This window comes from Rattus norvegicus, chromosome X (assembly GCF_036323735.1).
Source record: "Rattus norvegicus strain BN/NHsdMcwi chromosome X, GRCr8, whole genome shotgun sequence".
NCBI classification, from domain to species: domain Eukaryota; kingdom Metazoa; phylum Chordata; class Mammalia; order Rodentia; family Muridae; genus Rattus; species Rattus norvegicus.
Window position 1 is genome coordinate 24,925,420 of NC_086039.1, and position 25,066 is coordinate 24,950,485.

The 25,066-nt window shown below is 42.7% G+C and overlaps 1 protein-coding gene across 1 annotated transcript; it reads right to left on the bottom strand.

Annotated features, from left to right (window-relative positions):
• Positions 1-214: 214 nt before the first annotated feature.
• Gpr173 (G-protein coupled receptor 173) lies at positions 215-25,066 on the bottom strand. Its single transcript, NM_022255.2, is given in 4 exon segments — positions 215-4,287; positions 23,397-23,544; positions 23,696-23,785; positions 24,392-25,066. A coding segment is annotated over 1 exon segment (1,122 nt). The 5' UTR covers positions 4,191-4,287; positions 23,397-23,544; positions 23,696-23,785; positions 24,392-25,066; the 3' UTR covers positions 215-3,068.

Below are 25,066 nucleotides of genomic sequence, written 5' to 3' on the forward strand. Positions count from 1 at the left end.
TTAGATGTTCCTATGGAGAGGAGATAATTGCCCATTGCAGCCTTGCTGTAGTAGCAGAGGGAAGGAACCTCAGAATCCATCACCAGGAGAATGGATAAAATGTGATATATGTTTTAGATGAACCACTCGAATGAATTTGATCTATGTATAGCAACATGGCTGGATTTTGCAAAAACAGAATGTTGAGTGAAAAAAGAAACAGAACAAGATTTATAGTACAATACTGTTTATGTAAATTAAAACACATCAATATCATATATTTTCCACAGATACACATAAGTAAATAAACACATGAACGGTGGTTTGGAAGGACACACATTAAGTACATAAGAGTGGTGCCTATGTGGGATTGGGAAGGATGGGATCAGGGATGGGTGATGAAGGGGACAAAGCAAAATAATAACAGGACCTTGCATGGACCAATGATGATATAGTATGCTAAGAACTGAGGAATAGGGTCAGTTCAATTCTGTGCACCTGAAGGAATAAATAAATAAATAGTAAATTAATTGAGTGCCTAGGGAGTAGGCCAGTTGGGTAGACCCCTAGACTCGGGCTTTTTTTTTTTTATGCCATCTTTCCTTCTGAATTTAGTCAAAGCTGAACAAAGTCCCAGCTGTATACAGTGGAACCTTAAGAAGAACTTCCAGTTTAGGCTGAGCAGTTCCTCTAAAAGCCATTACATTGCAGGGGGCCATTTCTTAACCCCATTACCTTCATGTTTGACTCCTCCTCCATTCCCAGTTCCTATTTCCATGATGGTCCAATTTAAGAAATACCTTGTTTGAATTTTGGGTGAGGACTGAATCTCCAGACACTGGGAAGAGATGGAGTTCTAAAGTATTCTCTCCTTACCTGGTGCTCAGAAGCTGGGCCAAGGGAAGACAACCTTATGAGATGGGAGTTGACTCTCTTGACACATACATACATAAAAAATTTCAGGTTCCATCTCCTAAGCACTCTATTTCCTGCTGCAGGCACATACTAAGTTTTGTCTCCTCTCCAGTGTGTGTGTGTGTGTGTGTGTGTGTGTGTGTTGTACTTTATTTCTTCACATATATGTATTTGCTCACATCTGTGCACTAGGCAAGTTTTCCTCAGGGGTTCTTACCCACACAAAGTCACACAGACACACACTATCTCATTCAATCATACCTCCCCACGTGATCATACACAGATAGAAGACATAGACAAAGATGTGTGCAGGGGCGCATGTGTGTGCGTGGGCACACACACGTACACACACACACACACACACACACACAGAGAGAGAGAGAGAGAGAGAGAGAGAGAGAGAGAGAGAGAGAGAACATCCAATATAACATTGTTCATTTCACTTTTTCCATTTACAAAATCCAATGATGAATCCAGGCAGTTAGAAAAGGGAAATGGAGGAAAACCCTCCCGAGTCTACCCTATTTGCCCTCCCACCTTGGTCTTTGCACCCCAGCCCTCAGAAAGGCATTCCTATCATCATCACTGAGAGAATAGCCCCACCCCAAACACATGTTCCCAGCCTCTTAGCTCCTCTGGCTCGCTTTTCCAGGGCCACTCCACAACCAGGGTCACAATATCTCTTCTGCCTAGAGTGCCCCCTTCATTGCTTTTGGGTCAAGACTTCCTCAGTTCAGTGCCTATCTTGGGGTAGAGGTGGAGTTTCTGACAGGAGCTTATAAGGAAGGAAAAGGGATGGAGACACCACTGTCCCAAACTTAGGCAAAGAATTCCAACTTGGTTCACCAGTCTATAGAACTGGCCTTGAAGTTGGTCTCTGTCCATGGAGAAAAGGCTTGAGACCTTCCAGCTTTGCAATTTGGGTGTAGTCTGCTCCACTTTGGACATTGGTAGGAGTGGATGGAGAAAGAAAAACTTCTGGGAACGATGCTTGGGGCCCAACCAAGGAGGGGCTCAAGGACTGTGAAGTTAGGAAGGGACAAAAAGAAGAGGTCAAGCAGGAATGGATTCAAATCCACAGTGCCTTGAAGTCTGGATAACTATTGGTGACCAAGGCCCCCAAAGAAATTTTCACTTTGGGGGGAGTAGTGTGAACCCAAGAGACAGTTGTGGGGTTGAATTTAGCTCTGACCTCACAGTCTGGACTCTAGCTCCTCTGGAGAGTTCAACTATCTCCCTATACTTCCATGGATGACTTTTCCTGTCAGCATATACCCACATCATCCCTAGTGGGGACTAAAGTGGATATATATTCCTAGGTGGAAAGGTTAGGGGAGTCAAGAGGAAGCTTGAGTGAATGTAGCTAAGTTTGGTATATTTTGGTTGAGGAGCACATCTCTCATTCTGCACTTCATCTAGCCTGGGCACATCATGGAGGCCCTTCTTTGTATGCTCTTGTCTTCTCAAACAGAGCCTCAAGAAACACCTTCAAAGTATGGACATGGTAGGGAGGGGTTGGAGATCGGGCTTTGGATCAAGGTTAGCCAAAAACAACATTGCACACAACATAGCAATTTAAACATCCTTGCTCCCAAGGAATACAGCACCCTATTTGGTCCCTCTTGTCTGAAGACTTAAGTCAATATTTCCTAAACATCCAAGTCTTGCTAAAGGATTTAGAAGGGGAGGGTAAATGGGAGCCCAGGGGGCAATAAGATCTCTGGGAATCTATTTTACAGTAGAAATTTCCCATTTCTTGACAGTGTCAAAAGGGGGGACATTTTAAGCAAGAAAGCCTGTTTCCTCAGCTGTTATTATTAAAAACCCTGCATTTTCAGTTTGTTTTCATTTACTGAATTGTTATTTTAGAAAGATAGGAGAAGGGAAAGGGAAAGGGAAGGGAAGGAAGGGAAGGCATGGGAAAAGGAGATTGTAGAAGTGGAGAGGCTGCGGGACACGCCCCACAAAACTAGAAATGCCTCTTTTCCAGTTCTTCACCCCGTTTCCAACCCTAGCGAGGTGTTGGCAAAATGCCTCAGTTATGGATAGTTTGAGAGCCTGGACTGAAGCTCAAAAAAAAAAAAAAAAGGCTTCTGTATGGGTCCCACCCTTCCCCTGTTGGCCCCAGTATGGTGATCATGACTTTCCCCCTGCCTATCACCTACTGGCTTGCTTCACATGACACAGTAGGGTTCTCTGGGAGCTGGGGCACCTCCTGTGCCCCAGCAAGGGGCATGAGTCCTCAGGCACTTCTTGAGGTCCTTGTTAAGCAGGAAGCAGACGATTGGGTTGACAGCAGCCTGGGCGAAGCTCATCCAAACAGCAGTGGCCAGGTAGCGGTGGGGCACAGCGCAGGCTTTCACAAACACTCGCCAGTAGCAGGCCACAATGTATGGTGACCAGAGGAGCAGGAAGAGCAGTGTAATCGCGTAGAACATTCGGCCCAGCTGCTTTTCACCCTTGACCTCGTCCATGCCCAGTAGCCGCCGGCTAGCTGCATGCCCATTCTGCCGGATACCCAGCAGAGTTGGTGGCATGGGCCCACGGCCAAAGCCAGCGATCCAGTTGGCAGCAGCCTGGCCGGTAGCCCCAGGGCCATGGAATGTCCAGTTTTGGCTGATGGCGGGCACCATCTGCACTGGCTTCATCTTGCGGTGACGATACTCGAAGAGTAGCAGCTTGCCATAGACAGCATGTGTGGCTGCCATGAGCACAGCCAACATAAGCATAAAGCCCAGAGTGTCATTTGCTTTGAAGTAGCGATGCTCAAAGATGCACTGGTCCTCCTCTCGGATAAACTTGTAGGTGCCCACATCAAAGACAGGTGGGAAAGCCATGGCCACAGACAAGGTCCAGGCCATGCAGATGACAGCTGCGCATGTCCAGAGTGTCATGCGCTTGGCATAGAAGCGGTGGTGGGCGATGGCCATGTAGCGGGTGACGCTGATGCAGAACAGCATGAAGGCCGCATGGAAGCAAAAGAGCACAGCCATAAAGGCCACAATCTTACAGCTGAGTGCACTGAAGGTCCACGAGGAGCCATGGCGCACAGAAGCCAGTACAAAGGGGAAGCAGATGGCAGAGCGTATGCCATCGGCTAGGCACAGGTCCAGCAGAAAGTAGTAAGGAGCCTTGTGCAGGGCACGCTCCTTGAGCACCAGCAGGGACAAGATGGCATTGCCTGCCAGGCTTACACACATGATCAGTCCCAGCAGCACCAGCTTCACATAAGCCGATGCTGATGGCAGGGACAGTGCGCCGCTCACCTCTTCGGGCTCTCCGGTGGTGTTGGCCATACTGAGGGGTAAGGGCTACCCCTAACCCTAGGGGATCGGCCAGTTCAGTATTTGATGGGCCCTGGCGGACTCCATCAGTTTTCTTGCTGAGCTACACCTGCAAATGGGAACAATGGAGGGAGATACAGACAGAGAGACAGAGATGAGGGTAGGAGACAGAAAAATGCAGAGACAGAGTGGTAAATGAGATTGAAAAATGGAAACAAGGGTGTAAATGGATAGAAAACAACACTGAAGTGGAAGGGATGGATCAGAATAAGGGGAGGGAGAAACAGACGAGAAAGAAACAGAGAGGGCAGGTTAGTGTGTCTGAGCCCTTTCCATTGACTCCCCAGCTACTCCTGCCCCTCCCCTCCTTGCTGGGTATAAGTGCTTTATGTCTCCTAAGGTCCTCGGATTCCTTTCTTCCTCCACTCATGGGTCTGTGGGGTTGTACATGTTGGTACAACTCTGATTCCCTTTTACAAGCCCTAAGGTTGTAGTCAAGCATTTTTATTGCTACCCATAATCCAGTACAATTATGTGTGTCACACACACACACACACACTCCCCTCAACTACAAGTTTTATGCACTATTTGTCCTAATTGTAATATACTTATGCACTTCTATTGTACTTCATGTTTTGTTTTGTTACACTATTGGCAATCACTCATTAGATGTCTGTCTTTTTCTCTCTCCTATTCCCTTCCTCGCTTACTTTTTTCTTTTCCTTTCTTTTCTTTCTTTCTTTCTTTCTTTCTTTCTTTCTTTCTTTCTTTCTTTCTGCCATACTGGGGATTGAATTTAGGGTCTCAGGCCATCCAATGAGCTATATCTCTAAACATTCTTTAAAATTTACTTTTAAACCTTTTAATTTTGTAATAAGATCTTGTGAAGTTGACCAGGTTGGCTATGAACATTTTTTCCCAGCCCAGGCAGGCTTTGAATTGGGATCATCCTGTCTCAGACTCCCATGTCTGAGGATTGCAGCTCTATGCCACCATGCCCAGAAATATATCCTTATTCATAGTTGGGAATATGTGCATCATGCTCTGTGAGCAATGAGAAGATCAACCTTGTTAAATGGTATATTTCAGAGATACAGTGGTAGGAAGTGAAGTCACAGAAGACCAAATATTGTAGGCATGTGGATTATGATGGAGCCTCTGGCTTTATTTTGTGTTAATTTAGGATTCTGTATGAACATACAAATATAGGTATGTTTGTGCTGGTCCATTGAACAATATTTCTTGAATTTTAGTCATGTACTGTTTTATGCTCTGGGAATACAGTTGTGAATCAAACAAATAAAGGATTGCTACTCTAGCACTTGGGAGGCAGAGAGGCAGAGAGGCAGAGAGGCAGAGAGGCAGAGGCAGAGGCAGAGGCAGAAGCAGAGGCAGAGAGGCAGAGAGGCAGAGAGGCAGAGGCAGAGGCAGAGGCAGAAGCGGAGGCAGAGAGGCAGAGAGGCAGAGAGGCAGAGAGGCAGAGGCAGAGGCAGAAGCAGAGGCAGAGAGGCAGAGAGGCAGAGAGGCAGAGAGGCAGAGAGGCAGAGGCAGAGGCAGAGAGGCAGAGAGGCAGAGAGGCAGAGAGGCAGAGAGGCAGAGAGGCAGAGGCGGAGGCAGAGGCAGAGGCAGAGAGGCAGAAGCAGAGAGGCAGAGAGGCAGAGGCAGAGGCAGAGGCAGAGAGGCAGAGAGGCAGAGGCAGAGGCAGAGGCAGAGGCAGAGAGGCAGAGAGGCAGAGAGGCAGAGAGAGAGGCAGAGGCAGAGGCAGAGGCAGAGGCAGAGAGGCAGAGGCAGAGGCAGAAGCAGAGGCAGAGAGGCGAGGCAGAGAGGCAGAGAGGCAGAGGCAGAGACAGAGGCAGAGGCAGAGAGGCAGAGAGGCAGAGAGGCAGAGAGGCAGAGGCAGAGACAGAGGCAGAGAGGCAGAGAGGCAGAAGCAGAGAGGCAGAGAGGCAGAGGCAGAGAGAGAGGCAGAGAGGCAGAAGCAGAGAGGCAGAGGCAGAGGCAGAGGCAGAGGCAGAGGCAGAGGCAGAGGCAGAGGCAGAGGCAGAGGCAGAGGCAGAGGCAGAGGCAGAGGCAGAGGCAGAGGCAGAGGCAGAGGCAGTGGAACCCTGAGTTCGAGGCCAGCCTGGGTTGCAGATAGAGTTCCAGGACACCCAGGGCTTCACAGAGAAACCCTGTCTTGAAAAACAAAAACAAAAACAAAACAAACCCCCCAAACCAACCAAACAAAAAAACCCAAAACATCAACCCAAAAGATTCCTACTCTTGTTATAATCGACATTCTAGGTAACCAGAGAGACATAGGTGAAGTTGGTATATCAGCTGATGACAATAGTGTAAAATATAATTGTAAAGTAGGGGAAGAGGATTTAAAGTGCTAGAGGTGAGGAAGGTATTGCAGTTGTTGATGAGGTGGATAAGGAAGGGTTGACAAAGGAGGAGTCATCTAAGCAAAAAGGTGAGGATGTAAGTTCATTGGCTGTTTGGGAGACTAGAACTCTAGGCAGGTAAAAAAAACAGGACAAAGGCTCTGAGATGGAGCTATTCATGGCACACAGGGAAGGAGCAAGGAAGTCATGGTGGGTGGTATATTGAGCAAGAGGCAAGTGTTCGGAGGTGAGGTCAGTCAGAGGGTTGGCGAGAACGTAGCATAGAGGCCATAGTGAGGACTTTGATTCAGAATTACTTGGGAGGCTTTTGAACAAAGATAAGATGTGATTCTGGTTCAGGGGTGAATAAGATTCTACTTGTTGCTGTGAAAACAGGGCATGTTCCATAAAGGTAGATGTAGGGAGATTAGTGAGGCTTCATTATTAATCCAGGTAAAGAGGTCATAATATCTCCATGCCACTTTCCTTTCTTACGAGAATCTCTGTCTTCTAATTATATCATTTACTCTTCAAATTTAGATTATTACTTGCCTCATCCTATTAGAACAGAAGCCCCACAAGGGCAGTGTAGGTAGGTACCCTCCCCTCTAAAGGTCAGTAACATGCACAAAGTAGGTTCCTGCTGAAAAGATGCCAAGTTAATTGGCTGTAGAACTAGACTGAACTGTGAGTGCAGAGGGCTCCATGAAAGTATTCATCCTGGATTTGCCGAAAGAATAGCATTAGGAGTAGGAAAGTGCCTGTTGTGTGACAGCATTTCCTAGAGGGAAGGGAGCTGGGCCAGGCCACATGGAACTGGAGAGGCCCAGGGTTACCATTAGAGTATGAACTGAAGGCTAGGTTAGGGAGATGGGTCTTGAATCAGATGCCTTCTTGCCAACTCCTTAGTAAAGTTGTCCCCTTTGCATTGTTTCTAGCTCAAAACAATCTGGCCTGTCACCTAAAAGCAGGAAAAGCAGGAATTTTTTTTAACAGTACCAATCAATCTCATAGCCAATGCCCTACTTAGAAAAAGAAGGTGCTAGGGCAGGAGTTAGAGAGAAAGGAAGATAGATCTCTTTCAGTCCCTCAAGACTTGATGTCTCCCACCCTTTCCAGGGCTGCAGACAGTTGTCCATCATGTATAACTGAAGACACGCACACACACACACACACACACACACACACACACACACACACACACACACACACACACACACATTACACCTTCGCCTTAAGGGGAGACAAGGGGTAAAGATTAGGCATAGAGACAGATTGATTGTAAGTGATAGATACACAGGGAGTGACAAAGAAAGACATTCATGTGACAGGCATCTAGATGGTGACATAGGAGAAGGAAAGACAGAAAAAACAGAAAAAGGACAGGGGAAGAGACAGAAATGGAAAAAAGAGGGGAGGAAGAGAGACTTATAAGAGACAGATAACAGAGCAACAGTGAATGGGCAAGAGAGGAGACAGAAAAGGTAGAGAAGGAAAGCCACAGGAAAAACCAACCAACCAACCAACCAACCAACCAACCAACCAACCAGCCAACCAACCAACCATTCAACTGTCTAGAACACAGCTCCTTAAACCATTGTTTGTAACTGAATGAATTACTAACCTATGGGGTTGCATAACTGAATATGGAGGGTTCAATTTCTGGATATGTAATGACCAAAACTTAATTAAAAATCATAAGTGTGATGAATCCCACATGTTTCTGACAGCAGTTGTTCATGCTACATTGTAGGTGCAACGTTACTGAAGCCATGGCTCTGAGCATACAACACGAACATTTTGCACTGTACATGCCACTATACAGCCCAATGACAATAAATTGTACCTGAAATGCCCCAGTGAAGACTTGACAATAATGTATGCTATGAATTGCAGTGTTTTTGTTGTACATACAATTGTTTTTCTCTTATAAAACAAATGGTTTAAATGCAGAAAATTAAAACCTTTAATACTTTCCTACCGTCATGTAAGTATCAAAATAGCATGCCACTATACTGTATTGTATTAGAATATCTGATTTAAAAAAATGCCATTTCAGATGGATCTCTGTGAATTTGAGGGCAGCCTGGTCTATAGAGAAAATTGCAGGGCAGCCAGAGCTTACAAAGAGAGACCCTGTCTCAAACACCTGCCAAAACAATTAAAAAAATAAAAAATTTGCCATTTGAGTTATTGGTTTGAGTGTCATAAAAAACCATTAGATGAGTTTTGGCTTGTAAATAGGACAGAATTTCCATCAAACTTTGAAATGTCCCTAATTGTACTTCTGCCATTTTGTACTATGTGTTTAAGTGAAGTGAGGTTCTTAGCATTGACAGCTATAAAATCAAAATGCCAGTCAACTCTTAAAAACATTGAAGATGCCTTATATGTTTCAGTATCAAATATTCAGATAATATTTAATTATTTATGTAAAAAAGCACATCTATCTCAGCATGCAAATTTACTTTTGTCTTGAATAGTAAAATTATATGCATGTCTGAGAATTGTTTCAATATAAGCTTGTTAATAGTAAATGTTTGATTGTATACTTCCTTTATATAACTATACATCTGGGGTTGCATACAAAATTTCTTAGGTGAAAGGGGTCATAAGTACAAAAAAATTTATGGAACCCTGATGTAGAAGATTGGGTAGAGATGGGAGGCAGTGAGAAATATGTAGACAGAGACGAAGCACACAAACATGTAGAGAGGGAGACATACTAGACTGAAAGGTAAATAATATGGAGCTCAGTGAAAACAAACATTAAAATTAAATCCAATCTCCCTCAAACACAAACAAAACAAAAAACAAAACAAAACAACAAAAACCCCAACATAGCAAGCAAACAAAGCCCTGGTATTGCCTAGGAAGCTTGAAGAGGCTGTATTAATGAGGTTGGGGGTGCTTAAGCACAGTCTGGCAGTTGTAGCTGAGGCCCAGTTGAGCCAAAGGATAAATGTGTGTGCACAGAAAATACCTGCTTGTGTCTAGACACCTTTGTGGATAGACCTACACACTCACAGGCTTTCCCAAACTCATGGACAGTCAAGATTATATATATCTCGACACACACACACACACAATGCACCAGAGGTGAGCAGGCACAGATGAGGTAGTTCTTGGTACCAGGGCTTTGTCCTTTACAAAGGCATTACTGCCCCCTAGAGGACATTTTGGAAATCTATAGGAAGGGAGAGGGGGAAAGAGGGAGGGAGGGAGGGAGGGAGGGAGGGAGGGAGGGAGGGAGGGAGGGAGAGAGTTCATCACTTAGTGATATGTGGGGTCTTCTGACATTACTAACATATGACCTGCAACTCCTACGATTTTGAGCTCATAATTAGCCGAGCCTAGAATCCTTTTTTAAAGACTTATTGATTATATATAAGTTCACTGTAGCTGTCTTCAGACACACCAGAACAGTCTTATTACAGATGGTTGTGAGCCACCATGTGGTCGCTGGGATTTGAACTCAGGACCTCTGGAAGAGCAGTCAGTGTTCTTAACCGCTGAGCCATCTCTTCAGTCCCCCTAGAATCTTTTTATATTAAGATGAGATTTTTTTCTTCATCTAGTTTCAGCATACCAGGAATTACCCAGGGATGTGGCTGTCCTATGAATCAAGAGGAGATTGTATTTTGCTTTTCAGTGAAGTTCATTAGTTTGTAAAATGTCAATACGAAGCCTCTGCTTATCATTTTCCTGTCCTTTGTGAGCCTGACTTCTCTTGTAAACTACGTTTATTCTAAGTCTCCAATTATTTTTTGAATCTCCTGAAGTGCCATATCCAAACATTTATACATCTAAATAAAAATTATGATAAATAATTTCTTATTTGTATTATAGTTAATACAATATGTACATTACGTAGGTACAGTATGGACTTCTTTGGAAATGACATGTACAGAAATGTATTATCTACAAACTCCATTTCCAGATAGTAAAGGACAAATTTTATGTAACGAGTTTGTTACATAAAAGGCACGTGAAGTGAGGGCCGAGAATTGGTCATCAGTGTAGACCCTGTCTCACATACACATATGTAATGGTTTACAACTCTGCCTTCCCTTAGCATTCTCCTAATACACATCACACACACACACACACACACACACACACACACACACACACACTCACTCACTCAAACCTACTGTCATTTTACACAGAGACTTCTATATAACCACTGAGCTGATATATCTGATTGCTTAAATACTCCCACATAGGTGAAAATTTCAGAGCATCATCACATATACAAACACTGTTATATTAAATATCACTCACATCGTCAAATTCACAAACACTTGAAACATGCTTCTTGGTTATGTATACACAGAATCCCCCTGAGATACCTACAGATATTTTTGCAGGCAAGTAAAGATTGCTCATATATACGAGTATCCTTTACCACAAAGAAACCAACTTACTTCCCCTCACATAGATTAAGCACCCCCGGCAATATAGATATCTACATGCTGGCACATAAATGTACCTGTCTATTAATATATAAACTCCCACTGATATATGGAAGTGTAATAGCTCTAACATATCTGCAAAAGAACAGAGAGGCTCATACTCTCACATATACTTTTGCAATATGCAAGTGCAATCAGACAGACAAAAATTCACTTGGATGTGCAGATATTGGACTATAAATAGACATTGCATATGGACAAATGTGTGTAAACATACTAATTTGCTTTTACACACATTATACATATCCAGCAACAGAAATAATAAAAATCTGCTCATGTGCAGCAGTCAGCTAACCCCTGCAGGTATACGGGGAAATATGAGTAGAGAAGTGACCTGGCTGCTAGGGTACTTGCCACACCAGGAAGCTTGAGTAAAGACAGGCACAGGAGGCTGTGGCAAGAAGTACACTGCTTTTCAATAGCTTCATATTAAAACATCCCAGACAGCTTGATTATTATCTTCCCCTTGTTTATCATAAGTGAGATTTTTGGTTTGGCCTATATCTATATGTATGGTGGTTTGCATTTTTGTTTTTTTTAATCTGTTTTTAAATTTTATTCTTCTTACTTTTCCTCACCTACAAAAATAGAAAAGTTGGGGTGTGGCTTAGTGGTGCTACTTTTGTGTAGAATGCATATGCTCACAGGGGGAGGAAAGGGATGAGGAGGGCGGAGGGTGAGTGTTGTATGATTATTGCTACAGACTACAGCTTGCTTATTATCTCTCATCCAAAAACGCTCAGGAGTAGAGGTACGTTAGATACTGGACTTTTTCAGATTCTGGAATATTTGTCTAGATATAGTGCATCATCTTGGGGATGAGATCTAAATCCAAACATGCAGTTCATTTGTATATTGTATGTATCTTACACATAGCATAAAGATGATTTCATGCAATATTTTAGCATGTCTAACTTTTGCCTGTCACAAGACGAGGGGGAGACCTACCACTTGTAGCATCAATGTTAGCATTAAAAAAATTCAGATTGTGGAGCATTTCCGATTTCTGATTATGCATTGTATTATTGTATTTGGTGTTTCTAAAGAGAGTATAATCATTCAGTTAATTTCCTTGACTGTAATTTTTTTATAAAAAGAACTCTTTATCCTAGTTATTTCAAACATTAAAATGCAAGATGGAGCACCACAATGAACCTTGGTGAATTCAATGCCCAGATATTCCACTATACATCCAGAGGCTAATTTTTTTTCTGTCTATAACCCTATCCACTTCTCTTTTTTTTTCCCCCGGGGCTGGGGACCGAACTCAGGACCTTGCGCTTCCATAGGCAAGCGCTCTACCATTGAGCCAAATCCCCAACCCCCCTATCCACTTCTCTTAACCCTCAGTTTTGTAATCTGTAAATATCATAATATTTTTTTTATTATTTCTCAGTCTATTTATTGATTTACTCACTATTGGCATCCACTATTAAAACTTAGCCAAATCTGATTCTTGGTGGATTCCACATTTATGTCCTTGTAGTTTAAGGTGAAAATATTTGTTGATAAATTAATGAGGCTATACAATAGCCGTGCTGGTTAGCTTTTTGTTAACTTGACACAGCTAGGGTCATTTGGGAAGAGGGAACCTTAACTGTGAAAATATCTCCATAGATTGGCCTGTATGCAAGTCTGTAGGGGATATTTTCTTGATTCATGGTTGATGTGGGTGGTGCTATCCCTGGGCTACTGGTCCTGGGTTATGTAAGTAAGCTGACTGAGGAACAAGCCAATAAGGAGTGTTACTCCATGGTTCTGCTTCAGTTTCTGCCTGAAGGCTCTTGCCTTGAGTTTCTGCCCCAATTTCCCTTCATGATGTACTGTGAGCTGTCAGCTGAAATAAACGTTATCCTCCCCAAGTTGCTTTTGGTCATGGTACTTAACACAACAATAGAAAACAAACCAAGGTAATAGTTTAATTGAATTGATTTATCAAAGGTCAGTCTGGGATTTTATGATTTTTTTGTCTCAGTGTTTCTTTCCAAAGAATGCAGTGAAAATTCAGTTTCAGAAGCCACACATTGTTATACCCTTCAATAAAAAGATATAGGAACTGGGCATGAAGCTTAATGGTAGGTAGAGTGCTGGCTTACCATGTAGGGGGCCTGGGGGAGTTCGTGAGAGAGGTAGGAAAAGAGGAAAGGTGGAAGGAAAGAGAGAGAGAGAGAGACAGAGAGAGAGAGAGAGAGAGAGAGAGAGAGAGAGACAGAGAGAGACAGAGACAGAGACAGAGACAGAGAGAGAGAGATTCATTTGGATTTTTTTTTTTTAAAAAAACAAGGTCTAGTTAGCCATGGATGACCTCATAACCACCATATTCACTACATAGCCTCAAGTGTCGATAAACTCCTAATAATCCTCCCCGCCTCAGCTTCCTGACTACTGGAATTATAGGACTGTACCACCACAGCATCTAAAATTCAGATGTAAAAAAGCACTTGGGGCTCATACTGGTAGCACGAGTGAACTCTGAGTTTAAAAAAAGAAAGCACAGGGCTGGAAAGAAGGCACAGAGGTTATGAACCTTGTTGCTCTTGGGGAGAACCTGGGTTTGGTTTTCAGCTCCCACGTTATTGTTCACATCCATCTCTAACTCCAGTTCTGAGAGAGAGATCTGACACTGTACTACCCTTGCGGGCACCAGGTATGCACATAACACACACACACACACACACACACACACACACACACACACACACACACACACACACACACACGTACGCGCATACACTAAGAATACATAAAATACATCTAAAATAAATATTTTAAAGCACTTGGAAGTCCGAAGTAAGGAACCATAATATTTTATGATAATTAGACTATTCTTATACAGAGCTCAGTCAGTTAGTGATAGGGTTGCAAACTTAACAAGAAAAGCTAAGCAAAATCTTACTGCTAGCATTCTGCAGGGAAATTGTCCACAATATATTTGGGATGGATGAGGTTAAGAGAATAAGCAAAGGGGCAGTTTTAATTATTGCTATTAGAAGACACACTGCTATCAGGTCAGATGTGGCACTAGCTTAAAAAAAACTGTTGAACTGAAAGGAATTTACTATATACTGACTTATAGATATCGTCCATATATGCTTAGTCTGCAGTACCAATCAGAGACCTTGAAGAGAAATGCAATTAGTAGAAAATAAACTAAGAAATTTACTCACGCATAACTTGAAATATGGAAATTGCATAGGTCTATGGATTGATGGTACTGGTTTTTGTTTTGTTTAGAGACAGGGTCCCATTATATATCTTTGACTGGCCTGGAGCTCTGTATGTAGACGAGACTGGATGCTACTGTTGTGATGACAAGCTGGTTTTGGTAACACCAGAGTCACTTGTAAAACTTGGTAAGTCTAATTTCTACAATACATGATGAACTGACTAAATGATGAATTTAACCAAGTGCAACACAGTTTCCATGTATCTTTTAGTTTCGTGTGAAGAATTGAAATCAGACATATATTTTTTCTGTTTCAAATCTAAGTGTGTAGGAATTTTATAAAAAATATCAGGAGTGGTAGTAAGATATGGCTCAGAAGGAAAAGGTGACTTCTGTCAAGTCTGAAGACCTAATTTTGATTCCTGGGACCCACGTGGTTGAGAGAATGAACTCCTGAAAGTTGTCCTGTGACTTCCACATGTATTTAGTGGCATATGTGAACCACCAGTCCTTTTACCAAATAAAAACATAAATAAACATTAATTTTTAAAAAGTATTATAAGCTAAAAGCATTCAAATTACTTCTTTGTGTCTGATTCTTTTGCAGATTTGATATTCAACTGGCTTCAACATATCCCCCTTTTAACATATGGGGATAGAATTACATAAAACCAATAGCCATATTTTTCTTTTATGCATCAGGGTGTTATGTAGCCTAGCTCATTCTTGAACACTCTATGTAAATGAGGATAACCTTGAACTTCTGATCCTCTTGTCTCCACTTCCCCAGTGCTGAGGTTATAGACAGGTACTACTTACTACACCTGTCTTATGGGCTGCTGGGGATTGAACTCAGGACTTCGTGCATGCTAGGTGAGCACTATGCCAGCTAAGCTACATGCCCAGTACTGTATTTGAAGACACTCAAACATCAAAGTAGACAGCATTGACATGGCTTATAGATTCACAGTAAAACCCCAAGTTCGGAAAATGGAGGTTAAGTATGGCTTCTGGAGTGATGTCTACTTGGTGTTGCAATAGGAATGATAGAATATGTATAGAGCCAAGTCTATGTCTACTTAGAGGCAATGTTTCATCATAATTTTAAGATACTTCAAATGATAATTATCTGTTAGATTCATAATTCATGCGCACCTATTACAAGACTTTTATGTGCATCTGTGTGTGTATGTGCAGTGTGGGCACACATGTGTGGAGGTTAGAGGACTATCCTATGTGTCAGTCCTTGCTTTCCACTTTGAGCGAGGTCTTTATTGTTTGTTACTGTCTATGCCATTGCTAGCTGGCCCCAAAACTTCTGCGGAGTTTTCCCATGTCCACTTCCCATCTCGTGTAAGTGCATGATTAGATATGCTCACTGCTGCATCTGGGTTCAAGAAGGCTCTGAGTATTTGAACTTGGGTCTTCATGCTTGCATGGCAAGTCTTCCTTCCTTTTTCTTTCTTTCTTTTTTGAAATGGGCTTTGTTGATCTGTAGAATCATATAGCTGTGTTTTATACATTCAAGTGAATTATGAGGAAATTAGGGCAAATGTGCCCGAGCCAACTCCTCGGTTACCTTATACATGGCTCCCAAGATTAAGTGGCAGGCCATGTAGAAGTTTATATGTGCCAAAACTGTCTGTTGTTACTTGATGCTTTTTGTTGCTGTCGTTTGTAGTTTTCACCAAGAAATACAATTACCAAACTGATTTACTGAATCCAGATAAAAATGAGCACAAAAAAGAATGGATTGATAATATCAGAAGTCATGGTAGTCATGACCAAAGGCTCACAGAAAGTAGCCATTGATGACATGACCATTATGTATTTCCATCAGTGAGTAAAGCTATACTCTGAGCTGAGCTTGGTGGTGCATGCCTTTAGTCCCAGCACTCAGGAGGGTAAGGCAGGTAGATCTCTATGATTTCGAGGCCAGCCTGGTCTACATAGCTAGCCTCAGGTTGGCCAAAACTAAATATTGAGACCTGTCTCAAAAAAAAAAAAAATTACACTCTGACCTAGGCGTGGCGCATCCCTGTAAACACATTTGGGAGGAAGAAGCATGTTTTTATTTACTTTTGTTTGCTTTTTTGAGACAGGGTTTCACCATGCGACTCTGGCTATATTGGAACTTACTATGTAGAGCAGGCAGAGCTAAAATACAGAGATCCGCATGTCTCTGCTTCGAAAGCACTGGGGTTAAAGGTGTACTCCACAACGTCCTGCTAAGAAGCAGCAAGTTTGAAGCCAGCCTGGGTAACACAGTGAGCTGTGGGCTAGTAAGACACTGTTTCATAAAAAAAAAAGAAAGAAAGGAAGGAAGGAAGGGAGAGAGGAAGAGAGGGAGGGAGGGAGGGAGGGAGGGAGGGAGGGAGGCAAAGCAGATGTTATGCATTGAGAGGAGCAATCTAGTTTGTCATGAAATAATCTGCAAAAAGACTTTATTCGAAAGCTGTATACAAATTCAATACTTAATAAATCCCCTAAAACTTTGCAGTTTCTTCTTATAAATGTATAAGATGAAGAAAATGTTGGGAATGTCTGTTTATCAAACTCCTGTACCTCTAAATAGTCTTTAGTTTACTGAAGTGTGCCATATGGATTTTACTTTCTCTGGATGTTGAGTTGTGTGAAGGTCCTAAAACACTCACATCTTGTCACATTGCATATACACACAGACACAGACACAGACACAGACACAGACACACACACACACACAGACACACACACACACACACACACACACACACACACACACACACACACACACTGATAAATCCAAAGCACTGGGATTAAAGGTGTATATTATGTGTATATGGGCACATGGACATTGAAATCTGCATTCACATACAGAGTTAAACCAGCTGATAAATCTCTCTCTGTCTCTGTCTCTGTCTCTGTCTCTGTCTCTGTCTCTCTCTTCTACACAAAGAAAATGTGAATGCGATCTGGTATCCGTTCAACAGCAAATCACTCAAGGACATACAGCATCCAGATATAACATAGGGATAGGCAAAGACACATTCACCATCAAAAGGGCACTTGGAAATGTGCACACACATAAGCCTAACTGCACGGACTTACACGTTCAGACACACTCCTGCTCATGCAGGCACAAGCATTGACATTTACACAGCTCAAATCTTGCTCACGATCCAGACCTTTTCTGCTTCACACCGGCTCTTACACTACAACATTGAAACTACTACATTTAATTTTTATTGTAAGGAATATTTATCTATGTGTGTTCATATGTACTCCATGTACACATGCAGAAGTCACAGAACAACTTTTGGAGTTCCCTCTTTCTACCATGTGGGTCCCAGTTACTGAACTCAGGTGGCCTGCCTTAATGGCAGTCAACTTTGCCCACTGAGCCATGTCATTGGCCCCCAAACCTGGTATTTTATAAGAAGCCACTCTCACAAATATGCCATGGTACACAGTCATTTGCACACAGCATTGGCTTTACTTGCAGGCATCTTCCTCAGGCTCACAGCTGCACAGAGAGGCAATCAAGCAGATGAAACAATCCAGACTCATGCATCTCAAAGCCACATCACCACCGAGGCTTGGAAATACATAAACACAAATCTTCAGATGCACACACACTGATTCACACATTCCACCCTCACTGAACAACACAGATGCACACATTCTAATACATGCCCACATGTTTTAGACACAAACCCACACCACACAAATGTTTCCACTGCATTCATCACATATAAAGGAATATCAGCCTTCTGAAATTTACAGGCAGAACAGAGAGACTCACACGCACACATGTAGATACGGACAATTGTAAATCTAGTTCCATAGTCAAATAAACATACACCAGCATGTGTATACACAGAATCATGTTCACATATGAAGTGTATACTACCAAATATACACAAAGGGCTCAATGTCCTTCTATTTACCCTTGAGCAATTCTTTCTCACATATCTGTGTTTCTATATGAACATTGAGATACTTTACAACTATTAACAAATTTTCACGTACAAAGACACTCTTACAGAAAAAGAGGCTAAGAACATACAAAGAGGGAAATATGCATGTGAAAACCTCTTTTGCAGTGGACAGGGATAATTGTAACAGGTATACACAGATGACAAAAACAGTTAATATACTGTTGTTACCTGTAATAAGTAATTCCTCGTGAGAGGGTTCATTATGTGCTAGGCATTGTTCTATGCACTCTTAGTGTATTAACTCATCCTATCCTAATGCTAATGTTGCAAGATAGCTAGTTTTATTTCCTCCATTTTGCAGACAAGAGACTGGGGCTTTGTTTAGGTTATGTGATTTACCCAAATCACACAGCTAATAAACAGTAAACCCAAAGGTTGTCTCTAGAGAACTTGCAGACTCAACTTATTCACATTTAGAAATATATTCACCTCAAAAATAAATTTGAAATTATATACATATATAATTTCAAGCATGTGAATGCATAAGCCAGTTCCAATTTACTAATGCACTTAGGTACAAATGGTCATTCATACCAAGTTATGGACAAGTTCACATTACAGACATTTTAGTAGAAATATATATGCCCAAGAAAATATATACATATGTGGTCACCATCACAAACTCTACTCATAAATGACCACACTATTGAATACACAAAACATCTAAATACAGCACCTATAAAATAGCTACGTGAATCCATGTTAGATACCTTCCCAACCGAAATACACAGAACCACACACTATCCAGATATACCTGCACACATGCTAGATTCAGTCATCTCACACAAACATACGTTTCCTCACACATACCACTTAGATTTTTCTCTTCCCCATCCATCCAGAAGATTCCACATATCCTAGTTAGATATACCCACATTCTCACACGCACCACTCAGATACATCCACTTTCTCACATATACCCAACACCAATACACCCACACTTTCATACACTTCCCATTTATATAATCCATTCTCATATATATGCACATCAAATATGCTTACACTTACAGTCACTCTATCCAATTAAAGTCACACTTATACAATCTCCAACACAGCATGCCCACACTCTTACTTACAGTATTTAGATACTCTTAAAAGTATCTTCATCCCAACGTGGAGCACTCATACCTGTCTTAGGTGTACCTATGATCTCTTTCAAATGCACACTCTCAAAACACACCCAAAGTGATACGTGTATCCTCTCAAAGCACTGCACTAAGACACACCACCTAGATATATTCAGTTTCCAAAGCCAAATTGGTGTACCCAGAGGCACACATTGGCATATCACCCAGATTCTAACCTAACATGATTCAGAGAACTATGTGTGTTAATACTTTCTGTTTGTTTGTCTTGTGTCTGTCTATCTGTCTCTCTCTCTCACACATGTACATACACTTTGCCACTTTGCCACCTAAGTATATCCATGCTTTAACCTGCTTACTATTCAAACACACCTACATTCGAATCCATTCTATTCCAAATGCGCCCACACATGGTCTCACACACAGCCAGACTATACCCATACACTTTCTCTCAGGTATAATCCCAATACACACACTCTCATGCCCACCAAGTCCACTGATGTAAACTGGATGGTGTGTATGAAGAATGTACATTTGTGTGGGAAGTACTGTGCAGAGTGTGGGTTGGGTATATCCATATGGTGTGGAGGAGAAGAAAGCATGGGTGTGTTTGGGTGGTAGGTTTGTGTAGAGGCATACACAGATTGTTTGTGGACAGTTGAAAATATTTGGGTGGGATGTGTGTGTGTGTCTTTGTGTTTAAAAGAATCCTTCCCTCCCTAGTATACACAATCATCTCACATGCACACACCATGTAGAAATAATATAATCTCTTACATATACACACTTCTCATATTCATGCCCTGCTCATACCTACTATTTTTCTAAGATATACTTTCACTTATACATATTTATTAACACCTACATTTCTGCCCGGTGGCGTAATTTGGATACTCTCTGTGAAATGTCCAGATGTACATACCTACTTTCTCATATTATCTGTCACTTTGTCCTTTGTCTTTCTCTTACACACACACACACACACACACACACACACACACACACACACACACACACTCCAACCAAAGTTCTTAGTAACCCTAGGCACTATTATGATGCCCTCCTGCCCCATGCCTTTGCCAGTGGTAAGAAAGAAAGGAAGATTTTTATCTTTCAAAGTTTTATCACAGGCTCCAGTGGTCATTGGTGAACATGTGGAGACTACAGTGCAGAGTGTGGGTGCATGCATATTGTATGGACGAAATGAAAGCTGGGTGTATTTGGGTAGGAAGTTTGTGTAGAGGTCAGCTGCACAAGACCAAGGCCAAATCTCATATCCGATAGGCAGATGCACAAATACCTTTATTTATTCACACACAGGCACATTTCCATTGGACTTAGTCACAAGTACATCCATTTACTCTTTAAAATAGGCTATATTCACATGATATACTCATGAATGACATGCATTCACTCACAAACACAAGTGGGGACACGGGTAGAAAAAGTATTTTTACATATCTACAGAGATATGTAAAAATATATGTATCATATCTAAAGAGATGATAAAGAAATATGGGTACAGAAGAGGAAGCTCCCAAGTGTGTATACATAAATCATCAAACATAACCACAGAAGTATATTCATACACAGACACACATACAAACACACACGGACGCATACATATCTGTATAGGCGTGTTCACACATATCTGTACCCAAATATGCAAATGCTTATAAATGAGATGAAGTATACATATGCAGATATTCTAACATAGACTTGTATACACATCTGGTCATGTACACATGCTTATAGTTTGTACATACTTTAATTCATTCTTATAGGTATACAATTAAATATGGAAACGCAGATACTCACAAAGCACACAATCACAGTCAAGTATATATACACTGTTACATTCACACACCCATTCTGAGAAGCCACATAAATGAAAGAAGAGTAACTTATATGTACATTGGAATAGAACATAAGGGCATATTTCAACACATGCACATATAGAAGTACACTCATGTATTCTTGCATGCGCACTTGTTGATCTGCATAAGAAAATTTGACCCACACATCACATACATACATGCAAAGACATCTTAAATAAATGCATACACACATAAATGTACTTGTGAATTAAGAGTGGCATGCACATAGATTTAAATACATTATTCTATAATATATGCTTTAGACCAAACCAAGATAAATACAAACATACAAATGCAAATAAAAACTGTGCAAACTGGTACTTCACACTTTTGTGTATTCAGATGGGCATACCCACAGGCTTATTCAAAAAATATACCCTTAACTGTGTTTCACAACACATGCCTATGTACAGATATGTTCACCTGAATATATGCAAGTCAGGTATTAGCAAATACTAGCATATATATGCACAGTCACTCAAGACATTCAAATACACAGTCACACTCAAAAATTCAAATAAAACACATACTGAGACACATGCGCCCAAGTATCCTGCAACACTCATGCATACCATAATCAGATATGCACTTACAACAAACTACAAATGTACCCATTCACCTATGCACACAGCCTTGTGGCCGAATAAAATGCACACTGTTGTAAACGCCACAGTCTGTGCACACAAAAAATATTTTTCATTCATATACTCTTCTCTTATCTCCATGTGTCTATTTATACTTACATTTCTTTAAATAGATATGAACACAAAGGCTTGTTTAGAGACAGTAGACACTCAAACATGCACATGCAGACATATAATGAAAAATGCTAAAGAATCTATACAGACTTTTACACATAGGCCTGTTCACACAAATATATGAGATACACCTACAACACATATAGGCATGTTCACACACAAATACATTCTCCTATGTGCATGGGACACATGTATCTATTTTTACACTCACACAAATTAGATGAATGCACACTGAAAGGCACACATGGAAAAACAGGAATATACACAATCAGCACCAACTAGACATTGCACGCATGCACACGCACACACGCACACACACCACACACACTCAACAGGCCTAATACAGGCTCAGAGAAACACACAAGTACTTGGGTCAGAATCAAACATGACCATTTACTCCCCAAGGAAGACATGCAAAGCCGTGCCCTCCAGTACAGACACAAACCTATTCAGACACCCACATAATCCCATATGCCATCATAGCCTGTTCACACACATATAAACTCATATCCACCTACAGTGCAGTGATGAGACATGTACACAGAGACTAGACGTGCAGTCATTTGGCTTCATGTATATCTATATATATATGCCTTGTTTTAGCTTGAGATGCCCCTGGGCAACAGGCTAGTTCCTCTCCTTTCCACATCAAATGCTTCTTCAGGAAAGTCTACTCATGTCTAAAGGGTCCAGCCCTCCCTGTCCCTCAGAGGAAATCTGGTTTCAATCTCTCCCCTCCTTTGGCTCCTCTGCTGATTCCCAACCCCTTGGTATTCTACCACATCTCCACACCTAGAAACCAGCTAGGAAACCCTATTCTCCCCAGCCCAGGGTCTAGATGGGCAAACTCTGCTACAGATCAGGCTACTGCATGGACCACACCCCAGCTCTACTGAAAGCCCTATAATCTCAAAAGCTTCAGCCTTGTCTCCAGTCCCTGCCAACCACTGACCACAAGCCAAACTCTTGCTAATTTCCCCTCAACAGAGGGACACATACCAGGGCCAGGAATTCTGCAGGCTGTAAGCCAGGCCTCTGCTGGCTCCCAGTCTGGTGTGTGTGTGTGTGTGTGTGTGTGTGTGTGTGTGTGTCTGTGTGTGTGTCTGTGTGTCTGTGTCTGTGTACACAAAGAAGGGGAAGTATATGGAAAAACCCTGAGTAGGGTAGGGATGACTGCCCACAACTAAGTATCATTCTTTACAAATGAGAAGGAATAACATAAAGCTTTTCTGCTTCCCTCTACTTCCCACCTTCCTTCCTCCCACCTGCTGGCTTCCCTAGATTTCTGCTGAGACCCTGGAGAAAAGGTGCTAATCCTTCCCCTCATCCATAGCAATGCTAATCATGAACAACCAGCAACATAATAGTGACCCTGACCACTGCTCAGCACCATCCTATAAACACATTTAATTGTTTGCATGCACCAATTTATTTAATCCCTGCATACATCCGTGAAGAAAGGGTTACCAGTCTCTTTGACAAATGGGAAAATCAAGGTTCAACAAGTGACATGCCTCCACTAAAGTTGCGAGCTAGTAGTTAGGAGCCGTGTCCCTAGTAGAATCCATGTTCTCCATATACCAGGTTTTCCTGCACCTCCAGATACAGGGACCTCTGGCTACTGTGTCATAGATCTGGAGGTCCCAAACACAATATGGGTATCTGAAACAGAAACAGAGAGCCATGTGATAGAAGCCAGGGCCCACCGTGTGGGGACCACTATGTTATTCCTGTCCCCAGTTTATTGTCATGGGGATTGGTTAAAGCGCTCTCAGAGCCCAGGGCCTGAATGTGTTCCCTACCCCCACCTTACCTTCCTCTATTCCTATAGCAGCTTCCTCCCACTAGCTGGGACACATCTTCCAGGGTGAGTGAGCAAAAGTATGTTACCTGTAGGTAGAGACTGGGAAAAGAATAAAGGAAGGAATGAGGGGTGGTCTGCACTAGGAGCAGCTTCCTCGTCAAATCTACCCACCTGCTTGGTGCCCAGGTTCTCTGTCTCTGTCTCTCTTACAGACATAGACAGACAGACACACACACACACACACACGGGGGGGGGGGGAGAGAGAGAGAGAGAGAGAGAGAGAGAGAGAGAGAGAGAGAGAGAGAGAGAGAGAGAAAGAGAGAGAGAGAACAAACAAGCTAAGGAACCTGGAGAAGGAGGGGGACGGAAGCTGCAGGCATTGTGAGAACACGGTTCAATGGGCTCTCAGGTACCCCTTCCACAGCTAGCACATAACGTGACCATAATGATAGAAACAGACCCGGTGAGGGGTTGGGGGTGGGGAAACAGGTGGTGGTTCCCTTTCTTCTGGGACATTCAGGATTAAAGAAGATGGGGAAAGATAAGCAGTCTTGGGAGTTGAGTGTTGTCCTAGTCAGTGATGAAGCAGAGACTAACAGAGAGACAGGAAGCATGACAGTGATAGAGACTGAAATATATGGAGAGACAGAAGTCCCAGCCCCCCTCCTCCCTTAGCTCCTTCATGGAAGAATGCTGACTACTTACCTGGGTTTTCTTAGCAGGACTGTCTTGGAATTCAGGAAGGAGGCTCACTCTGTGTCATCCCGGATAAACCACAGCCCAGGCCACATTGTGGGACCCTCAGTGATCTGGCAGCCAGTGACACTCCTGCTTCTGTTGCCGTGGATACAGCCTGGTTGGTCTAAATCGCTGGCAGCAAGAGAAGCAGGTGCCAGAGGGGTGCACTTGGTAGAGCTGGAGATTTTGGGGAACACCAGGTGGGCAGCACACAGCTTTGGGATGCCCAAGTAGTGGGCAGGTGGGGGTCCTGGTAGGTGCTTCTCCCACTACACACTCCCACCCCCATCTTCATGCCACCGCCAGTCTGGGAGGGGGCCAGCGCTGGCTCCGCTACTGTTCTGCCTGCTTAGCTACCGGTTCCCCCACCCCCCCCACCCCCCACCCAGTCTGCCTGCTGGCCGCAGCCTTTTGTCCTCAGAAGACACGGTCCCAGCGGGGCCTCTGCCAAGCTTCTAGCAGATGCTCAGGGTCCTGGACTCCTCCCTGGGAACACATGAGCCATGGCCTGGGAGGGCCTCAGGTTAGGGGCACACTCTCATCCAGGCTAACCCCACTCTCCGGGCCTGGCGAGGATGGAGAAGAGGTGCAGGTCCACAGCCAGAGGCAGCAGCAGAGGTGGTGTTGGGGAGGGGATGGACG